General features: G+C 52.8%; 3 protein-coding genes and 2 long non-coding RNA genes across 6 annotated transcripts in view; 2 read left to right on the forward strand and 3 right to left on the reverse strand.

Annotated features, from left to right (window-relative positions):
• LOC310902434 overlaps nt 1-7,616 on the reverse strand; it is a 64,083-nt gene extending 56,467 nt beyond the window's left edge. For both annotated transcript variants that reach the window (XR_014586721.1, XR_014586722.1), the window contains exons 1-4: nt 5,951-7,616; nt 5,038-5,195; nt 4,671-4,781; nt 394-535 (exon numbers count right to left, since the gene is read on the reverse strand). This is a non-coding gene — a long non-coding RNA (uncharacterized lncRNA). The remainder of the gene's footprint in view (nt 1-393; nt 536-4,670; nt 4,782-5,037; nt 5,196-5,950) is intronic.
• A 248-nt stretch (nt 7,617-7,864) lies between these two features.
• ADO (2-aminoethanethiol dioxygenase) lies at nt 7,865-11,144 on the forward strand. Its single transcript, XM_083843955.1, has one exon. It carries the CDS (start codon nt 7,974-7,976, stop codon nt 8,712-8,714), a length of 741 nt encoding a protein of 246 aa, XP_083700081.1. The 5' UTR covers nt 7,865-7,973; the 3' UTR covers nt 8,715-11,144.
• A 1,740-nt stretch (nt 11,145-12,884) lies between these two features.
• Nucleotides 12,885-15,127, reverse strand: EGR2 (early growth response 2). Its single transcript, XM_083843948.1, is given in 5 exon segments — nt 12,885-14,278; nt 14,589-14,774; nt 14,777-14,833; nt 14,836-14,902; nt 14,905-15,127. Coding segments are annotated over 5 exon segments (1,716 nt in total). The 5' UTR covers nt 15,052-15,127; the 3' UTR covers nt 12,885-13,019.
• LOC310902436 lies at nt 13,202-18,581 on the forward strand. Its single transcript, XR_014586724.1, has 2 exons — nt 13,202-13,338; nt 16,007-18,581. It is a non-coding gene; the product is annotated as an uncharacterized lncRNA (long non-coding RNA).
• LOC310902433 (uncharacterized protein) overlaps nt 16,285-22,006 on the reverse strand; it is a 72,277-nt gene continuing 66,555 nt past the window's right edge. The window contains exons 6-8 of the mRNA XM_083843957.1: nt 19,858-20,006; nt 19,339-19,562; nt 16,285-16,417 (exon numbers count right to left, since the gene is read on the reverse strand). Coding sequence (XP_083700083.1) covers nt 16,385-16,417; nt 19,339-19,562; nt 19,858-20,006 — 406 coding nt within the window. The 3' untranslated portion in view covers nt 16,285-16,384. The remainder of the gene's footprint in view (nt 16,418-19,338; nt 19,563-19,857; nt 20,007-22,006) is intronic.

Here is a 22,006-nt window from a genome sequence, read left to right on the forward strand (position 1 = left end):
AGGAAGACAGAAGAGATCAAGGGCATCCTCAAAGACTTTGTTAGGTGAAAAAAGTAAAGTGCACGGTTACTCAACTTTTTGTGGGCTTATGGCTCTGTTTGCATCCTCATACAGTCATAAATTTTAGTGTATACATAAAAATACAAATACAGTTACAACTCTGCCTTGAGTTCCACGCAAACAGCTCTCTATAAGCAATGTCAACTCCTGGTATGTGCAAGGCCTTGCCTATACAGGGCTCTTTGCAGGATTAGGACTGTAAACTATGTACATAAATGCTGGTAAAGTGTGTTTACATAATATGTAAATAGATAAAGAAAAGTACATTCACACCAACTACTGGGGAAAGAAAACAAATCATTTTTCTACTGCTAAAAGTACTGAATCACTTACCATCTGGTTTGGGAGAAAAAGGACTCGGTCCAATTCAGCTATGAAGAAAATCCTGTCTAAAAAGAGTAATCACATGCTAGATCCCCCTACGTTCAATTTCCAGTCATGTTAACATGGAGACACGAGAGAGAGTTTTGTTTTCCTGGAAGAGAAAGAAAGAAAAAAAAAAAAGAACCGTAAGAAAGATGTGAGGCTTGGTAGGCCCTGATCCTGCAAACTCCAAACACTTAGCTATGGGGAACAGTGACAGCTATTTTTCAGGAGAAGCTACGTCTATGCATCAGTTTCTGCTGGAATGCATCCTGATTTTCTAAGAAAAATCTGACACACATTTGCTACCATGCTGTGAAATGCAAAAGTGAAATCTAGATACTAAATATCTGAACTAATTTCCCTTTATGCACTGGCAACATTTTTTTCCCTCAGTCACATGAAGATACACAAATGCTATGGCAGCACAGAGCAGAAGTGGTATGTAACCGACAGGCATAAAGCTAAAGTGAAAACTGACTGATTAATCTAAACACACCAAAATCCTAAAAAACATTGAAAGAAATTTCCCTATCCCACTAAATACCTTACCTACTACAATTTACGACTCATCTCTTTTTCTACTGAACACTAAGGCTTTCCATGAAAAAAATATACTTATTATTTATTTAAAATAGAAAAATGTTCCTTGGCTATTCCCCAAATGTGACTTATTCTTTCCTTCTTAAATTTAGCACAATTGATTAACCCTGTAGAGATCTTCACTGGGATAGATTTGATCCTGAAATCACGTAAGAAACAAAAAATTTCCCTCTCACACTGAGAAGAGACTCAAAGTAGTGTGTTACAGACCAGATGTACAAGCAAGGGCGATCAAGTTACTGTGGCTTCATGCGTTACTGCTTATCACCTGCGTGATGACCGTACCCAGTCCTCACCCTGTGATTGTGAAATAGAAGGGCTTAGCTTAAAGATAGTCTGTGCTAAAGCATTTTTGGCAGGGAGGGAAGGCTATGGTTGAGCACCAAACAGGTTACAGTGACTCAGCTGCACAGCAGTAACTCTTTAAGCCACAGAAATAGGAAAACTTTAGTCCTTGCTATAACCGTGCCTAAAAGTTGGCCTGTGATCACTACATCAGGTATCACAAGCAATGGCAGACCCACACCTAGTACCCTCCGGGACCCCAGAGTTGGTAAATTATCTACTTCAAACTCAGTCTCCAACAGCACAGAATCACACCCTGCACTAATACAAAAGTGCTTAAATAATGCACATTATCTCAAAGCAGGCAAAAGTAAACATGGCACTGCAGTAAGTGATAATGGGAGGAACAGACACGGACTGAGGAACACAAGGCTTTCCTTGCAAAGAAGCTTTCCTCGTTACTGCCGGATGACAAGACTGCAGCGTCTCTGTCCGCGGAATGGGCCTTTCCCCTGGGTCATATGAACAAAACCTTCTCTTGCCATTTGAAAGTCAGCTGCTGAGGGGAGGGCTGAAGGCCAAGGGAGCTGGTTCCAAACAGAGATGACCTTGCAAGCTTTCTCCCACCCTCCGCTCTCTGACTGAGCAACCAAAAAGGACCCTCGGGATTCTCCAAAAAAGTCACAGAGAGAAAAAACGAAGTGGAGTTTGGCACTGATGTAACAACGGCCGGGGGGGCCTTATGGGTCTGGCAGCCGGTGATGGTGAAAGAATTCAATGGATCTACAGGATGTGGTTTCAGAAATGGTGGAGAAGCCCTGCTCCGAGCTGTGGAACTGTACAGGGCTGGTGGCAGCGAGCACCGCGCGGTTCCTCCCTCCCCGGTGTGCCTGGAGCAGCACTCAGGTGTGACGCAGGACCCCACGCTCGCTACCTGCCACAACAGGGCGCATGCTGGTGCTCCGCTTCTCTGTGAGCAATACAACCACGCTTCACGGCCCAAACTCAAGATCAGGATCTTCCAGATAGGATAAGTCCCTCATGCTAATGAAGTGTCAGGACTACAGCTAAGTATGACTTTCATTCTGTATCAAATATCTCAGGAAAACAGATTTCAACTTTCCCAACAAGTTTAAACAGCATTTAAATTAACTTTTATCAATAAAACGATACATAACCCATGCATTTTGCATTAGTCAAAAGACTAAAAGTGATAGTCCAAATTACGGTGTTCTCTACGTTTTTAGTTTAACCAATACAATATAAAATTTTAAGTGATTCCCATTTGTTTCTAATTACATTCTTCATAACCTAGTATCTATGCATCTTCTGTCAATATTTTGTTTTGAATGTTATGCAAGTAATAAAAACGATGATACAGCTCCTTCTGGACTCAGAATTACACCTGCAAATTGAGCCGTGGGTTTCTTTAATCTAAGTAACTATCAAAAAAAGTCTTTTTACATTCCTGCCCATTCCTGAGCACCCAGTATCGTGGACACTTCAACAATATTCTTTGGATATATTTTTAAGTTTTAGACTTAGAAGTCATATTTATCCCAAGTTATATGATTAGATTATCTTTAAAGAACATTAAAGATGCATTGTGGTGGTTTTACTCGAGTGGGTAGCCGAGCTCCACCACAACCGCTCTCACTCCCCCCCCTCAAAGAGGAAGGGGGAGAAAATACAACACAAAGAGCTCGAGATTTGAGATGAGAATGATTTAATTAAAGGGAAAGGGAATGGAAAAAAAAAAAAGGCAACGCGGAAGCACAGAGAGAAAGGAAAAAAAAAGTTATTCTCTACTTCCCATCAACGAGCGATGTTCGGCCACGTCCTGGGAAGCAGGGCCTCAAAATGCATAACGGTTGTTCGGGAGGACAGCCCCCTTCCCCACGAGAGCCCTTTTATTGCTGAGTGTGACATCAGGTGTTATGGAATATCCCTTTGGTTGGTTTAGGTCAGCTGCCCTGGCGATGTCCCCCCCCCCCCATCACTTGCCCACCCCCAGCCTGCTGGCTCTTGGGGGCTTGGAGGGAGTCCTGATGCTGTGCCAGCACTATGCAGCAACAGACACAACACTGGAGTGATACCAGTGCTGCTCCAGCTACGAGTGCAGAGCACAGCACTGCGTGGGCTGCTGCAGGGAAAGGTGACTCCATCCCAGACAGACCCAACACATGCATGGAACTTAGAAATGGCATATGATAACTCTTCCCACAGCCACTGGTTGATTTTCCCCCTCTCTCTGTTGTCACGGCTGCATACAACTGGCAAAAGTATCCTGCAGCTCCACAGCTGCAGCGGGTCAGTGCCACCACACAAGCAGCTCTGGCCAGAGATGTCTTCATGCAAACTAAATGGCAACAAGAGAGCACCTGAAGGGAAAACAGTTTCTAACTACACTGGTAAATGTCTCCTTCCTCATACGCGGGATTGGTCCTAGACAGTCAGAGAGTTCAGAAGGAATAAGGCCATGACTAACTCACAGTACCCATCGCCACAATCTAACCTGGGTGTAGTCAGAGACACCAGCACAGATCTGATTTGCACCAGTGAAAACAACAAAATCAGTGGAGCTAAGCTCAGAAGAGCAGGATGAGTTTCATTATCTCTGCAAATTCATGCACGGGGAGTTGTATGCTGCACAGCCTTTCCTACTCTGAGTCACTCCAACTCCTGCTCTAGGCTGTTCAGTAGCAAACTGTCAATAAAACTCGTTAATGATGTGCTTTATATAGAAGTAGTGCATTTAACTGAGAGGCTGCAACAAATGAAGAGTTGCAACAAAGGGTGAATTACATGGTTAATGGAATACAGGATATGTGTCAGTAAAGAAATGGTAAAGGTGGGTGGGAGTCTTAATGTTACATAGATCTGCTTGAAGTTTGGTATATATATGAACCTAATTCCCCTTTTGATTTCAGTACAGTTATATCTAGCACTCCTCTGTGTTTCTACTGATATATAAAAATTCTCTGATGAATAATTGATAACCAACTTTCTTTTACGTAAGCCATTACTGAAGAGACAGCAAATATTACAGACGTGTTTGTCTTCTTTCTTTTTAGCCTTGTTCTCACCTGAATCACGTTTGGCTAGCATTGGTATCTCTCTTTTTGATTGGTGGTAGCTATAAAAGTAAAGAAACACATACCTTTGCAGAACTGGTGGCATCAACAGTGCAAAAAGATGTTCTTTGACACAGTCTTATTTTTCGTTCTATGTAAATACACCTCTGCAGAGGCAGGCAACATTATAACAGAAGATGGTTTCTGCACTGCCTGTCCAAGTTCTACACCTTGTGAAATAATGCAGCATCATGGCACAACATTAAATTACAGCTAACAACTGACCTTCTAAGTAGGCGGTCGTCATTGTTGTCCGTTCAAGACTGTTGGTTTACCCAATGATTACAGGCATTTCTAAATTCTCAAAACAAATTAAGAGGATCTGGGAAGCAACCCCTAGAAGAAAGTGAAAATGAGCTTGGGGTATTTTACAAACTTCGGGAAAAACTGTAATACATAAAAGTAACAGAGAAGCAAGAAGCTAAAAAATTGTCAGTTCCACAGAAGAGTTCAGGTAGAAAGAAGCAGAGGAACTTAGTAGTGGAGAGGGGATGGAAAGAAAATAGCTGTAAACAGTTCTCAACACACTCTGTGTGAGGGGAAAAAAAACAACAAATGCAGCAAGAGACCAAAACTGTAGCCTGACTCTGACCTCACTCATACTGGTTTTATCGCAACATCACTGGGCTGAACTTTGGTCATTGCATCACCGACACAAAGCAGTCTCAAAGCCCAGACAAGCCGACTACACTGTTGTTTTTTCCTTCCCATACATTCAAGATGGTTGATAGATGTTGGTTAAGGATATACCTGTCCAAAAAAAAAAAAAAAAGAAAGAAAGAAAGAAAAAAAATGTCAATTTAATTAATTGTTAGTTGGTTGGACAGCTTGCTTTTAAGTGTGTTTTTTTTTTCTTATATACATTACTGCACTTAAAAATGTGGGTGTGATATAACATTTAACTGGAACATTAAGTGCCAAGGACATATTTTTGTCTGTATCTGTTAGAAATGGAAACCAATACAGTAGTTAAAAACATTGGGGACTGTAAGGTGATCAGTTATGCAAAACATAAAGCTCATCACCAATGTAAAATGGCACTGGGGATGTTCACATAAAGATGTTCTTAAGATCTTTTTAAATTTAATAAATAACCTTGTACACAGGACGTGGGATTCACAGTTTACAGAGCAGTAAGTACTAAAGGGTCAAGTAATTCACCTAGTATAACCCAGCAAGTTAAGATCAGGCTGAGATCAGAACTGGTCCATGCTGGTCTTGCTTACAATGGCATGTTACAAAAGCACACAATATCCTACCAACACCAAGCGTTTCTGTTTCCACGAACGGTTTACTTTTGTGCTGCACAGGAAAAGAACCAGTGCGTTCAAAAGTAAGCATTCTAGCAATCAGAAATAATTTATCGTTACCCTAATAACTGCAAAAAATTCCAATCCATGCCTCCATACTGAAATTGACTGGCCCTGCAGAGAGGGCTCAACTAGAATGGCAGACTAAACATGGAGACTTCCAAATCTCTTGGTTTCTGTCATAATTCCACTTGCCAATGAATGCAGCAGTGGTGAGGCTGTCACCATCCTCAGCAGTTCACTCCCATACAGTCACATGCCACGGAAGCCCGGCTCTGCCTCTCACTTCAAGATGCAGATGTCTGCCCCCTTATCCCAAATATCCTGCCAGGTATAGAAATATTCTCCTGATCTTCATCCTGTGCTTCCAACGCTGGCATTGGGGGGTTGAAATTATTTAAAAATACCTTTGTCTGAACATGAAACAGCTGAATATCACAATGTTTATAGATTCGGGTGGAACTCAAAACTAGCAACTCAAATGAGCATCCTCCTCTATGAAGAGGAACCAATTATGCCATGACCTAAATTTGCAATCTGTGCACCAAACATTTATAGAAGACACAAAGTAAGTTAGGGAAGAGGGTCTCAAATCACTGATCTATGTTTAAAGTATCATTATTTCATCTTTTGCTAGGCCATCAGAAGCCTGCATTATATGCAAGAACATTCCATATGCATCTTTCTTAAGTTTAATGCACATCTTAAGACTTTAGTTTGCCTTTAACCAAGAAAATACACTGGTTTACCTCATCTTTACATGAAATTATTGAACTTGGTGGTCTGCAGCCACTGGAGTCCTACCCAATGCGGAATCATCATTCAGCTCTTTTTCAGAGTCATAACCAGCTGGGCCCAGACTACAAGAGTACTTAAGTGCTGAACACCTGCATAAATAACTGAACTCAAGGTGGTATAAGCCTGTATATTCTTGTGATGAGAGACTAATTTTGTTTAATAAATCCCAATATTAATGGGTTAATTTCTGACTTCAAGAATCACTGTATTTTCTGGGCATGATCTGCTACATGTAGTCATGTGAATAGTTAAGAAGGTAATACAAGCGTTGCCAGCCACTGATACACAAGCAGAAAATAAAAGGTTGTGTGTAATGCCCCAGCAGAACAAATGCTGTACCCTTTTTGTACATCGGCCTGAAACTACCACACGCAGATTCCACCGTGCTGGAACTCAGTCAAAATATCATCCATCCTTTCTGTCACACGTGGATTCTCTGAGGATCAGCATTTGGAACTCCATGTGCTTGCTCGATGTTCATCTGTGGTTAAAGACAATTTAATTCAGATACAGCCAAACGCAAAAGCGACGATCAGAAAACGCACCGCTTGCTGTTCTGGAAGACACTGAGCCGAGACTCTAGGAGGAGCGGCGCTGTCAGAAAGTTAGTTCAGATCAGATGAATTTGACAGGACGGCTTGGCTGTGACAGGCACTTGCTGGTCCAAAGCAACTATCAACACGCAACTATCAACAAAGCACGGCCCGTTATGTGGTCGTGGCGCTTAACGCGTGCCACCGCGCTCGGTGCTTAATTACAGACCAGCCCCAGCTCCTCGCGGCACCTTCTCACGGCCCCACGGGGGACAACCCCCCCACGGGGGACAGCTCTTTTTATTAACAGCCTCCTCCACGCCGCCGGCGGGCAGGGCACGGCGCCAGCCAGCGGTGCACGGAGGTGCCGGGAGCTCCCGCGGCCCTGCCCGGCCGGCCCGGGACGAGGACGAGGCCGTCGGGGCCGCTCCCCCTCAGCGGAGCCCCCTCAGCGCCCTAAGATGGCGGCCGCGGGCGGTCCCGCCGCCGGCCCTGCCCGGCCCCGCCGCCCCTCGCCCCTCGGCGCGCAGCCCCCAGCGGCGGCCGCTCACCTCTGCCGGGGGCCGCCGGGAGTCGTAGTCCTGCTCCCCGCGCCGCCGCCCGCCGGGCCCAGCTCCTCGCCGCCGCCCGCCCCGCCGCCGGCCCCGGGCGGGTCCCCGCGGCACGCTGAGGAGCGGCGGGGTCGCGGGGCGCGGCGGGGCGGCGCGGGGCGGCGCGGGGGGAGCGGGGCGGCGCGGGCAGGACTACGAGCCCCGTGGTGCACGGCGGCGGGGGCGCGCCTGCGCGGCGGGGCGGCCGCGGGAGGAAGCGACGGGGCCCGCCCGCCGCGGCCGGGCGCGGCGGGGACAGGGACGGGGACGAGGCCGGGGTCGGGGCCGGGCGCCGCCATGCCCCGGGACAACATGGCCTCCCTGATCCAGCGGGTGGCGCGGCAGGCGCGCATCACGTTCCGCAGCCCGGCGGGGCCGGCCTTCGGGGAGAACCTGCACCGGCTGCAGCAGCTGCTGGACGAGGTGCGCGCCGAGGACTTGCACTTGGCCCCGCGGGGGCCGGCGCCGGTGGCGGGCGCGGCGGGCGCGGGGTGCCCGCGTGCCGGCGTGGTGCCGCCCGTCAGCTACATGCACATCTGCGAGACGGAGAGCTTCAGCATGGGCGTGTTCCTGCTGCGGAGCGGCGCCTGCATCCCGCTGCACGACCACCCGGGGATGAACGGCATGCTCAAGGTGCTCTACGGCACGCTGCGCATCGCCTGCATGGACGCGATGCCCCCCGCCGCCGCCGCCGCCCCCTCGCCGCCGCCCGCCGCCGCCGCCGGCCCGGGGCCGTGCCTGCGCGCCCTGCTGCGCTCCCGGCAGCACTACACGCCCGCCTCGCCGCCCTGCCTGCTGTCGCCGCACAGCGACAACCTGCACCAGATCGACGCGGTGGAGGGGCCCGCCGCCTTCCTCGACATCCTGGCGCCGCCCTACGACCCCGAGCACGGCCGGGACTGCCACTACTACCGCCTGCTGGAGGGGCCGCCGCCCGGCACCGAGCTGCCGCGGGAGGTCTGGCTGCTCGAGACGCCGCCGGCCGCCGACTTCTGGTGCGGGGGCGAGCCCTACCCGGGGCCCCGCGTCTGCCCCTGAGGCGGCCGCGCCGGCCCCCGGGACCCCCGGGGCCGTTGGGACGGTTGGGACCGTTAGGAGCGTGGGGACCGTTGGCGCCGCCCCCCGGCGCAGCGCGGGCCGGGCCCTGAGGGGACCCCGCGGCCGCCCCCCCTGCGGCCGGCCCGCGGGCACCGCGCTGAGGCCCGAGGGCGCCGAGCCCCTCGCGGGTCCCTCCCGAGCGGGTGCGGCACGGGGGGGCTGCGGGGCGAAGAGCCGCGTCGCCTCATCGCCTCACGGCCCTGCCCCGCTCACCTCGGGGGCAGGAAGGCGGCGCAGCCTGTTTATTTCCCTGCGACTGATGTGAAGTGATGGAAGAGTCGCGCGGGCACGTTCCTGCTCGACTGAGTGGTTGGGGAGAAATAGTCCAGCGCCCCGTGTAAACAGCTGGGGCCACGCTTCAGTAAAAGGGGGAGCGGACTCCGGCGGGGAGTAAATGCAATAGGAGTCCTTCTCGGAGCCGCCCCGGCGTCCCCGCGGGCCTGCTGCCCACAGGTGGCGGGGCTGCTCGCTGCTCAGCTGTTGGGGACTCCAGAATGAGTTTCAGTAAGAGTTGGACTGAACTAGCAAAAAAAAAAAAAAAACAGACAAACCAGAACAACTCTTGAGGCAGGAAATGCTCCCTGAACACCAGTGGTTCCAGGGGTTGTGGTTAAGTGTCCCTCCTAAGGGACAATGTCAGGTTCAGAATTACTTTTTAGCAGTTCGTTAAAGTGTTATGTGTAAGATCCATCTGTTACAACTGAAATTACGGAGCATTTCTATGCATATTTTCTTCAGCCAGGAGGAGACTAGTCAGCTGCTAATTAACCTTGCTTGGAAGTTCTCATACGGCAGTGGCCGAGGGTAGCGGAAACTATGGGCATCTTTAGAAAAAACAGACTATCCACTGTTGCCTCATGGAACACGTGCTTCATGGAACACTAGAGACATTACTTTTTTGCAAATAACCTACATATCCAGCAGTATGCGTACCCTAGGTTGAGATAAGATTTGACCTGATAACTTCTCTCTAAAATGTGGTCTGTGTTTTTATATGGACAAGTGAACACTTTGGGCTTTGGAAGCCTTGCGGTTTCTGTCTTTATACTATTTATAAAGATTACTTTTTCATAAGGCTTTTAAATAAACATAGCGTAGAAGACACACGGTGAATTTTGCCTTGCTATGGTGTAAGCAGCCTTGAGATCCAGTTTGTCCTCGACAGGCGATGCGATCTTTCTAACGGGAGAAACTTTTTCTATAGGTGACATACTCCGTTTATACTGCAGGGAATGGTCTTGTGCCTGTTTATCCTAAAGCACGCTTCGTACCACAAAGCCCAGCTGGGGCAGCCTTCACCCTCGCGGTCACGATGTGGGAATTTGAATAAAAAACCACGACTTAACCAACTTCCTAAGTGATGTACCAACCTGCTCCAGAAACTGTTCCACAACTGGCTTTCATTTTTCTTTGTGTATTTATAAAAGCAGACTTGTTTTTCCTGTGCAGTTGCTTGTATGTGTGAATTTTTAAGTAATGGCATTGGTTTTTTAACTTTTTTTGGGGGGAAGGGGAGCGGGACTGCTGAAGAATGAACATAAAATGCAGTCAGCATTATGCATGCACATATTAATTCTTTTGCAAGCAGAAATTGGTGGAAATTATTTCAGGCAATTTCCATTTATTCTTACAGCACTTTAAAGTGTCTGATATTTCTGCAGCTGGCTTACCTGTTTTTCCTGGAATTCCCCTGCATCTTAGCATTAGTTAATGTGCAACAATTCGCTATCGAACGTAGTCATTAACTATAATGCAGTGTCTCGCTATGGCACAGCCTGTGTTCCTCACTCGCTCCAATGCTACTGAAGACCATCATCCCTTTTCAGAAGCCCACAAAGAAGATAGCGTGCTGCATGCAAACAGCTGTACTGGAAAAACAAACTGCGACAGACTATTTCGATTTTGGATCTTGTCTGCTTTATCCTCCCCCTTAGGTCTCTCTTTTTTTTTTTTTTTAAAAAAAAAAGTCTTTTCCATGTGTAAAATCTAGCCAAGATGTTTAATGGGATAGGACTTTAATGCATCTTTCCATAGAGGACAGCATGGTCCCTTACATTGCAGAGTGCTGTTAACAGTCGTGGCAAATTCTTTTTTTTTTTTTTTTAATAAAGGTGTTAGCATCAAAGTATTAAAGTCATAGTGCCAGGGAAAATAGCAAAGAAAACCTGAGATGCATTAAAGAAAAGCCTCTGTGTAACTTCTGGCTTACTCAGTGATTGAAACTTACTTTGTATGTTCTGGATATCTGTAAGCAGAAGGTTTGAGTCTGTAACACTGTTCCTTCTCTCTGCAATCTGATTACTGTGTTTTCACAACAGCAAAATCACTGTTATTGCTGAATTACAGAATAAATACAGGATATCTCACCACTGACCAGTCATTACTTTCCTTCACAAGTATGACAGTCTTGAACCAAATGTGGTGAAGAGCGCAACTTTCTTCTGCAGAACAGTCCAGACAGCGCGTTTGGCCTCTCTTCGAAAGGCAGTGCCTAAACCTGAGTGCTCGGCCCAGATCTCCCACCGCCGCCCCGCAGACAAATCCACGCGGTGTTGCGAAGCTAGTTGTTCCGGAGAGCGGAGGCAGGGGTTCAGCACCATCCCACGGCGCGCGGTTTGCTTGCTGTAGCCGGTTGCTGGCGGATTCCTTTCTCATCTCGCGTCCGAGCTGGGTGTTCTGCTGCCGACCGGGGCTTAGCCTCGCAGCACGGCTGCCGTCGGTCGGTCGGAGCCTCGCACCGTGCGCGGGGCACCCGGGAGCCCGGCGTTGCTGCGGCCGCGGCCCGGCTGCGCCCAGCCGGGGGCCCGGCATCCCCGGCCGACCCCCGGTACCGCGGCCCGCTGGTGCCGGTGCCCACCGAGGAGGCCGCGTCTCCCGCAGGGAGCTGGCCCCGCTCCTTAGCTCCTCCGGGCCGCGCCGTGCCCGGCCCCCTTCGCTTCAGCCTCTGCCACGCTCCAAGAGCCAGCGCCGGCTCCGGGGGCTTCGGGCAGAGCAGGAGGGCGCCGCCGGGCCGGGGCTGGGGGCGGCCGGGACGTCGGTGCCGAGCCCCGGGCGGGCCAGCACCTTCAACGAGAACTTACAGAAAGGTTAAGGAGCAAACAGGGAAAAAAAGGCAAGACGAAAACGCGCACGAAACGCGGCCGGGCCGCTGCCCGAGGAAAAGCCCGGCCCCGCGGGGGCGAGCAACGCCTCCCCCGGCCCCGCCGCGCAGCCCCGCGCCGCCGGGAGCCGCCGCTCCCTCGGGGAGCCCGCCCCGGGCTGGTGGCAGCCGCGGAACAAAACAGAGAGTGAGTCAAAAAAACCCACCCCGCTCCCCGGTTAATATTAGCCCGGCTCGCGTCTCGCAGGGAAATCCCCGCGGCAGGCAGCGCTTGTTTGCGCGCCGGGGCCGGAGCCTCCGCTTTTCCGAGAGGAGGCGGAGCGCACGGCGGCGCCCCGACGGCCCCGCAGCCCCACAGCATCGCGGCCCCGCAGCCCCCCGGCAGCCCCGGCCCGCAGGAGTCCGGCGGGACCCGGGCACCGGGGAGCTACGGAAAGAAAGGTGTCAAGTTAGCATAATTAAGAGATTTATTTGTCTTCTCTTAGAAACGTTGTAAGCACCGACCCTCCTGTCGAAAAGTTTATTTACAGAGCGGCCGGGGAGAGCCCCCCTCTCCCGCGAGCTCCCGTTAGTGGTTGTGCATCACTCGTGTTAGCTGCCGCGCTCCGCAGCCCGGACGCCGGGCGGCGGCTCCAGCGCGAGTATTTACATCCCGTGCGGAGTCCTACTACAAACGGAACACTTTTAAGTCACCGAAAAGAAAAAAAAAAAACAAAACAAAAGAAAAACAAACCAGTGCGTACAAAAATATAGTCTCTAAAAAAAAAAAAATCCCAATATTAATAGGCAGAAATGTACAGCCATACTAAAACCAGGGAGGGAAAACTTTCCGGTCTCGGCGTCGCCGCTGTCGTCGGAGCGGCTCGGTAAGGCACCCCGCCGCATGCAGCCGGGGGACCGGGCTCTACACCACACAAGGCACCAAGGACACCTCACCACGACGGCACTGCATGCATCCATCCTCCCGCCGCAGCCCCTATGTACACCCCCCGGCCCGGCCCGGCCCGACGCGGCCCGGCTCGGCTCGGCCCGGCCCGGGGAGCCCCCCGCGGCGCCGCCGGGTGCTCGCCGCGTCCCGCCGGGCCCCGCGCCCCGCCGCGCTGGGCGGCGGCGGCTCCGCGCTGGCTCCTGCGCGCCCCGCGCCCTCAGGGCGTCCGCGTCCGCGCCGCGCAGGGGGCCAGGGCGGCCCCGCTCCCGCCGCCGGGCTGCGGGCACCCGGCCCCGGCCCCGGCCCCGGCCCCGGCGGCTCCCGCTCCCTTGCGCTCCTTCTGGCGCAGGTGGATCTTGGTGTGCCGCTTCCTCTCGTCGGAGCGGGCGAACTTCCTGCCGCAGAAGTCGCAGGCGAAGGGCTTCTCGCCGGTGTGCGTGCGGATGTGGGTGGTGAGGTGGTCGCTGCGGCTGAAGTTGCGCATGCAGATGCGGCACTGGAAGGGCTTGTGGCCCGTGTGGATGCGGATGTGGCGGGTGAGCTCGTCGGAGCGGGAGAAGCGGCGGTCGCAGCCCTCGGCGGGGCAGGGGTAGGGCCGCTCGTGCACCGGCGTCTTGCTGGGCCGGTTGGGGTACTTGCGGGGTCGCAGGATGGGCCGCAGCGGCAGGTGGTGCGGGCTGTAGGCGCCGCCGGGCAGCCGGGCGCCCTCCGCTCCCCCGCCGGGGCCGGGGCCGCCGCCGCCGGGGCCGGGGGCGCCGCCGGGGGCGCTGCCGGGGGCGGCGCCCGCCGGGGGCGCCCCCATGGTGAAGTTGCGGATGGTGGAGAGCGGCGTGAGGGGCGGCGGGACGCGGAGCGAGTCGAGCGGGCAGGGGAAGGGCTTGCGGTCGGGGCCGGCGTGCAGCTCCCGCTGGCACTGGGGCGGCGGGAAGAAGCCGCCGTACTCGGGGATCATGGTGAAGAGCCCGCCGTCGGCCGCCGCCGCCTTCGGGGAGGGGTAGGAGGGCGGCGGGGGGAACGGCAGCGCCCCGCCGCCGGCGGCGGGCAGGAAGGCCGAGGAGGGGTCCTGCGGGTACAGCTCGCCGCAGCCCGAGTAGGGCGGCGGCGGCGGCGAGTAGAGGTGCTCCAGGTCGGCCGGCTGGCCCTGCGCCATGGTGCAGCCCAGGGCCCCGGCCAGCGGGTTGGGGGAGGCGGAGGCGGCGGAGGCGGCGGTGGCCGAGGAGGAGGCGGAGGAGGCGGCGGAGGAGGCGGAGGAGGCGGCGGAGGAGGGCGCGCTGACCCCCTGCAGGATGCCCGCGCTCACGATGTTGATGATGCCCTCGGGGTAGCAGCCGGCGCCGGGGTACTGCGGGTCGATGGAGAATTTGCCCATGTAGGTGAAGGTCTGGTTGCGGGAGGCCGGGGCGCCGGGCGCGAAGCCGCCGCCGTAGGGCAGGTCCAGGGCCCTCTTGTCGCCCATGTCCACGTTGATCATGCCGTCTAGGGGGGCAAGGCGCCGGTCAGCCCCGCGCCCCGCCGCCCGCCCCGGCCGGCTAGGGGCTGCGGGGCTGCGGGGCCGCGTCGCGCACATGTCGCGCTCCGGCTGCGGGGGCTGCGCCCCGTCGGCCCCGACTTCGCCCCCGAGCCGGGCGCGGAGGCGGCGCGGTCGCGAGGGGCGCCGGGCGAGCCCCGGGGGGCCGCGGCCGCCGGCCCGGTCCGGCCCCCGCCCGCCGCCGACGCCTCCCCGGGCTCCCGGGGCCCGCCGCCCCCCTCGGGCGGCCCGGCCCGCACCTGCGCGGGCCCCGCTTACCTGCAGCCACCCCGCTCATCTGGTCGAACGGCCCCGCCAGGTCGGCATTGGGGAAGATCGCGACCGAAGTTGGCAGCGCGGCGGAGATGTCATCCGCGGGGTAAATGCCCTCGGGGAGCTGGTGCACGAACCCGCCGAGGGTCACCGGGATCTTGTCCGCCGCCTTGGCGGTCATCATGGGGGCGGCGGGCGGCGCGGGGAGCGGCGCTCCCGGCCGGCGGCGGGCGCTCGGGGCGGGGACGGGGGGCGCCGGGGGGCCGGGGCTCTCCCCTGCCTCCCGCTACCGGCGCGGGGGAACGGCGCGGAGCCGGCGCGGTGCGGGCATGTGCGGGCGGGCGGGCGGCCGCCCCGTCGCGGCGGTGCCCCGGGAGAGCCGCGCTCCCGCCGCCGCTCGCGCTGGAGGACAAGTCTGGCGGTAACTATTTATGGGGGCCCCCTCAATGCCCGGGACGTCACTGCCCATATAAGGACTGGGGAACGGGGCCCGGCGGTCACGTGGGCGCCCGCGTGCGGCCCCGCCACCCCGCGCCCGCCCCGGCCCCGCCGCGCCCCGCGCGCCCCGCGGGGGCGGCCCCGGCCCCGGCTCCGCTCGGCCCCGCTCGGCCCCCCGGGGGCCGCCGCCAGCGCCCCGCCGCCCGCCGCCGCCCAGGGGGGGGATTCCGGTGGCGGGGCCCTTGGCCTAAAAAGGCGAGGATCCGGCCCCGCCCCGCCTGCCCTAAAAAGGCCTCGTTCCGGTACGCCCGGGGCTCGGAAAGCCGCGGAGGGAGGGCCCGGGGCCGCCCCGCCGGACCCCGCTCACTTTCTCGGCAGCCCGCGACCGCAGCTCGCTCGTGGCTTTTTATACACACACACACACACACACACACACCGGTTGTTTTCTCGGGTACGGGTGGAAAGTGCCTGCGCTATAAATACCGCCGCGACAACGGAGCCGAGACGGGGGGGGCTCTGCCGGCTGCCACCGGGCGCTCGGCAGCCCGGGGCCGGGGCGGGCCGGGGGCGGCGGGGGGCACGGCCGTGCCCCCCGCCGCCCCCGGCCCGCCCCGGCCCCGGGCTGCCGAGCGCGGCCTCCGCTGCCCCATCCCGCTGCCTTCACAGCCCCGTTTGGCTTTTCTTCGCACGCCACCTCTTTTTCCCGCTGATCTCTCCCAGAACAAGGGGATCGAAGCAAAGAGTGCTTAAATTCGAGCTTTCTTTTTCCAAGCGCTAAAAATAACCTCCCCTGTGCCTCCCTTCCCAGGAGAAGCCAATCTTCCCTGCACTGTTCCCAAGCTCGGAGCTTGCAGCCCCTACATCTTCCTGCTGATGGGGGTGTCACATGTAATTATGGTTGAAAGCTGGATCCCATGTTATGTTTTTGTCACTAATCTCATTACTTTGGAATATTTCATCTGATGACTGTTTATTCCTGCTTTTAGGAAAGCAACTCTCACACGATCTGTAGTGCGCAAGGCCCCTGTTCAGTGGCATACAGGGGGAAAGAAAAATCGACAACCCAAGCAGCAGCAAGACACGGCGACATCTGAGAGATGCTACAAAAGCACACTCCTGCTCCAAAGCAACAAACCAGCATACACAGGAAGGCTACAAAATCCTCATCGTTCAGTTTTAACTCTAGATATCAACATTTACAGGTTTTAGGACATTAGGGCACGTGCCACGTGGACTTACCTCTGTGTTGGGTCCCAAATGCTGTCAGGTCGCGTCTCGCAGGCTCCCCTCCACCCGTGCAACACCTTACACCAGCTGAGAAAGGCTCTCCCAATTGCTCAGTTTTTGTTTCACTGCTCCTCCAGTCAGCACAGAACCCAGGCTAGACAAGAGCATACCTAAAAAAGTAAAAGCGTCAGGGGCATTTGTCATGCTTTCTAAGGAACAGTAGGCATAAATCTAGATATTTTCCCTTACGGGTGATCTGGGAAGCGCGCACAGTAATTAGGAAATTATATATATAATATATACACTTAGTGTTTTTTAACATATAGTAAGATTTTTTTTTTTTTTTACCAATTCTTTCTAGCACTTAATGTACAGCCAATACAGTTTGGCAGGTGAGACTGAGTTGAAAGAAAGCTCGTGTTCAATTTCAGTAGGATCCTAGATATTTTGGTTTAAAAAAAAACAATCTCAATTTAAAAGTTAAATTGTGACAGAGAGACAGAGAGAGAGAGACAGGTTCTGGGAAATTTGACTGAGAAGTAGGAGCAATTGTATTGTACCTTTCCATTACAGCAGAGCTATAATTGGTCTCATCACTACTATGAAAGAACAAAATATTGGAATCTGTTGTGCGGTGGGGCAAGTTACTTTACATGAATTTGAGAAACAGGTAACTCTAAGAGTATCCTCCTTACTAAAAAACGTCGTGCACGTGTCGGATACGGGTTTAATTGATATTCGACAGCATCTTCTTATATTATTTTAAAATACCACGTGCCCACTGATGACACTAAATCATAAAGCACACGAAAGGGAGAAGAACCAGAGTTTCACATCCCCATATCTCAACTCCACCTTTGAACCAACTCGGCAAATTTAACACTCTTCTGCTGTGGCAAAGGATTCCATGAAAGACTGACACGAATACAATTTAACAGACATCCTGGCTAACTTCACATAAGGAATACTGCTGTTATTTGACTTTGTTGGTTCATTTTAAAAGCCTTCTTAAGGATGGGGTAAATTGTGCCTGATTTCCAGCCTCTACGCAGACAACCAAGTCACACTCAATGGGAGCTTTGTCTGAAGGGCGGCAGGATCTGGTGCAGGGCAAGATGGAAACATAGTTAATGCTTGGTCTTCAGGAAGACGTTGACAGATGAAACTTGAATGGTTCTGGTCCCTTTTCAGATATTCGTGCTGTAGAGCTCTGCATGTGTTTTGTGCCTTTGATCCTCATTTGGCTGATTAAACTAGCATCCAGGGTTAGACCGTCCAACTCGTACTGACGTCAATGAGCCTTACACGCAAAAAATCCTACTGATTCCTGTGGTTCCTATAAACCACGTGGTTTCATATGACGGACAGATTGTTGGTGTAAATTGCCAAAGCCCCACTCACACCAAGAGAGGAGCTGTGCTTCAGTGGCCCTGTATGCGTGCAAGTATCTGGCTTCTCCCTGGACTCTGCAGCTTCCAAAGGCAAAACTACCCAATTTGCAACCCACCCTGAACCCACTCAGGGTATTTTCACTGACTGATTTCAGATCATTCAGTAGTGAATTGGAAATGAACGCAGAAATGCATGCTAACTTTGTACTGGGTACCTTGCACGTTGGGATTCTCCCAAGAAGATTTATACTTACACGGAGCGGTCCTGCCTTCTCCCCTTACCGGTGTGACATGTCTGACCGGATATAGCGCTGCCTGAGTGCAGAGGTCAGAGCTGAACGGCTGAACTTCTCTTTCACTCCCAATTTCTTTGAACATTCCCCCCCCCAGATTTATTGTACTTGTGTACTTGCTCTTTTAACAAGGTGCTAGCTGGTGCTGCACTGGGTGTATTTTCCTGCGGTCATTCTCTACTGTGAGCACCTGAGATAGAAGCTGCAGAAGTAAAATTGCACCTGAATTTAAGAGGGCTAAGGAAGAAAAGGCAACTCATCATCTGCAGGAGCTGGCAGCACCATTTAACCAGCTTAACACCACACTTCCGAGTTGCTCCAGGGGGGTTACTATGCTTTCACAGCAAAACTCGACCGACCTCATGTGCTAACAGCAGTGATACCAGTAGGTCTGCTTGGGAAACACACCCTCACGCTTCCACTGTGCACCTCGCTGCTTTTGGGGATATTAGCGTGACCCCAGCTCAGCTGGGAGCTGGGTCTTGCTCCTGGATCAGAGGAAAGTGACCCTGTCTTCTGATGACAGCAAGGAAAGTTGGTCCTAAGCCCGTGCTAGATTCAGGGTGTGGTTTGTGGGTGCTTTTTGTTGCGGGGGATTGGGGTTTGTTTGTTTACACATTTCACATAAAAGAGAAGTTCTTGTCTCCGAAGCCGTATTTCAGAGTTTCATAAATTTGCCCTTTTTCATTGAAAGTAGAGAGATCTGGCATGTCCTCACAAGAAGAAATACTTGTTTACTAATGCCTTGTGTTTTGCCAGGGGTGTCTGCTGGATTCCCAGGCTGCAGTCAAAAGCCACTTCCCTTAAATCTAACCTACCATTCCCTCACAGACCTGCCACAGGGTCTCAGCCTTTACTGGCTGGTCACTGAAAGCCAGTGCCCAGCCAGGGAAACCTGGTGTAAACACGAACCTACAGGAAACAGCTGCCTGACTGCTCGAGTGCTAAGGGAAGGGGGGTGGTTAGAGAGTAGAGGAGAAGGCATCCCAGTCTGCCCTTAATTATGGTACCTTAAAACCACACTCTGCGGTTTTCAACCAAGGCTTCTTGTTGTCTTAGCGTGAATGCCTGTAAATTTGAAATAAGTAAATGACTGTATTGTGAGGAGTTGGCTCAGGAGAGCTGTAGCAGCATCCTGAGGGGTTCTTTAAATGTCAATAACATTTTCTAATTCAGGCTATAGAAGTTAAGCCTGTGCAGAATCAGCAAGTTACTGGTATAAATGTGTGTGGCCATAAACAAATACATATAACAGAGAAAACTTCCAGTCAGTTAAAAGCAACAACAAACTCGGTCACCCCAAATCTATTTTTGTTTACAGACAACTCATTCTCGTTATTAAATGCGCGGAACACTTGGATATTCCTGTACACGGTTCCTAGCATACGTATCAATCTGTACTCCTACCTCTGCTGCCCCGTTCCTCTCCTTGCCCAGCAGCCGGGGGAGCCGGCCTTCCCGCCGGCCGCAGCACGGGAGCGTGTGCGGCTCCACTGCCCTCTCCTGGGAGCAGGCGCTCGGGAGCCGGAGAGGACTCGGCCTGCAGAGCAGAAAGCTGCGCGCTGGGCTGGGTGCTCCTGGTGTTTCAGCGCACGGCATCTCTCCGAAGCTTTGCGCTGCGGATGTGCTACCTGTAGAGACACAAATGCAGAGCCTCGGTGGGTCCCAGATCCCGGGCCAGGGCAGCAAGGTTGCCCGATGGCTGCAATCCCACAGGCTGCGATGACGCCCCTCTCCCCAGAGCATTAAGGTTAGACACCACGTAACGCAGAGAGGCACTGGGAACAAGCCATAAAGGAGGCATCCCAGCCAAAAGGCCCTCCAGCACCCTCTCGCATGGGGCTGGGAGCCTCAGGCAGCCCGGCCAGGCGCTCCCGCTCACTGCCACCCGCCGGGTCTCTCGCTGCCCAGGAGCCCAGCACCAACCTGGCCCCGCGGCCAGCCACGCCACCCGATCCGGCCCAGAAGTGTCCCAGGTGGCCTGCAAACTGCACACAGCTCTGTGACCAAAGTCAGCGGCTCCTCCACACGTGTATAAGCTGACTGGGTAAAATATCAGCTCTGCGTGATGCTTGCTGGAAAAGAAAAAAAAATGTATCTCACAACAGGGAGAGTAACTCAGATATAACTCATACATATACCACCCATGTGACAAGACTCTCAAAATAATGACTTTGTTTCTGAATAGTGATAGTCTGACTGCTCAGCTTTACTTTGCAGCCCTTCCTTCCAAAAGCAGCTTCGCTTAACTTTATATTTCCTGCTCTAATGCGTCTCCCGCACTTTGTGTAAATAACTTCTTGTCCAAAAGCTGCACTGGTCCTCTAGCCCAGAGTGAGACTGATTGAACACATCCTTTAACAATGCAAATGGCCTTCTTCTTTGAAGGACTGAAATAAAAGCATAGCAAGTGTCACACTTTCAGTAATGTTGGTTCCATTACCTAGTGCCTGAGTACTTAGAAAGCTTGTCCAGAAGGCTATCCAGATGTGCTCAGTTCAGAGGAAACACCACCTTCAGGACTGGGTAAGGCTTTTTATCCTCAGCTGGAGAGTAAGGTCACATATCGCATCTCTTCAGCAGACCAGGAGCGAAAGCAGAACCCTAGCACCATTTTCCAACCAGTCTTCTGAGATGAGAAGCAGAAGAGCTCCAGGGGGTATTTCTCAGAAGCTTCCCACCCCTCCAGGGAAGTTGGAGCCGTTCGTGGGATTTCTGGATTGCCAAGGACTCATCTGTGTTTGCCATGTCTGTGTGCGATTTTTCACAACCTGTTTCCATTTACGTCTCATTTCTCCGTGCCTTGGTCTTAAACCAGTCTGTCCTGAGCCTTGAAACCCCTCAGCTCTTTGCTCTGGGTAAGTCAGTCTGAGGGTGGTTCTGACTTTTCCTTATTTCTTATCATCATTTGTTTTCTGCTCCCAAGGGCATGGCTAGATGCTCAAGTCTCACCAGAAGACCAGAATACTGCGAACTCCTGAGAAGGGTGCTGAGGTTCAGTGCCAGCAATTTTACCCACTGGATGGTTTTCCGTCTGAAACTGCCAATAAAGTTTATTGGAGCAGACAATTTTTAAAAAAAATCCCACGAGAGATTAAAATAAGCAACATGTTTTGCTTTAAAATTTCTAGGACCAGATCTTCAAGCAGTGTAAATTAGCATAAGTTTTCTGATGCTCTAACCCTTACAATCTGAGTGCAAGTCAAAATTGGGCTTGATTTTATTTAAGGTTTGGTTACTTTTCAAGGCTAAAACTCAAACTGCTCCTGAGGGTGGGCATGGTGCTTTTTTATTCTGTATTTGGGCTGCTTCCACCTCTTTTGCAGGAGTTTATTTCTATCTTTATTTTCTCTGCTGAGATGTATTTTCCTTATTCTTTCACCTCCCCTCTCATTCATCTGTCTCTCTTTACTCTCTATTGTCCAACCTTTTCAGCTCTTTTCTCTCTTCCCCCTCCTGTCTTCCCTCTTCCTTGGTAGTTCCTTTTCCTTCCCCCTTATCTCTCAGCAATCGCTGCCAACAGCTATATTTGGAATAGAGTGGGAACAAGCTATTCTTGTGACTTTACTTTGAAATAACTGAGAGGAGCAGATGATTTGCTTTGAACAAATAGAGGATACATCGAGGAGAAGGCAGGCTAGTCATGTCAAAATGACATTGTTAGGGAATACCTGCCCAGCAGGTTTGTCTTTCCCAACTCTCAGGATAACCTAACTAGCTGTGAGTTTCTTTTTGCTCTGTTTTAGCTTTAAATCCTCCTTTTGTGCAAAATTCCTCTTTCCAGGTTAGTAGCACGAGGTCCTAACAAGGCCTAGTTCATCTTCACAGTGTCTGGGCACTCGTACATCAAGGGGAATGACTGCCACCTAAAATCTCAGATGCTAGAATTAGCTGAAACAGGATATATACTTGTTTAGCACTTGAACTCAGTGCAGTTGTATCTTCTGGTATAGTCACAGGATACTGTTACAGAGTCCCACTTGAATGGACTAGGACAGCAATATGCTGGGAGGAACAACTTCCTATCGAGCAACATGATTTCTCTGTGTCCTCTCACATTAACTCCTCATCACCA

Source organism: Anser anser (genome assembly GCF_964211835.1).
Source record: "Anser anser genome assembly, chromosome: 7".
Classification (NCBI taxonomy): Eukaryota; Metazoa; Chordata; class Aves; order Anseriformes; family Anatidae; genus Anser; species Anser anser.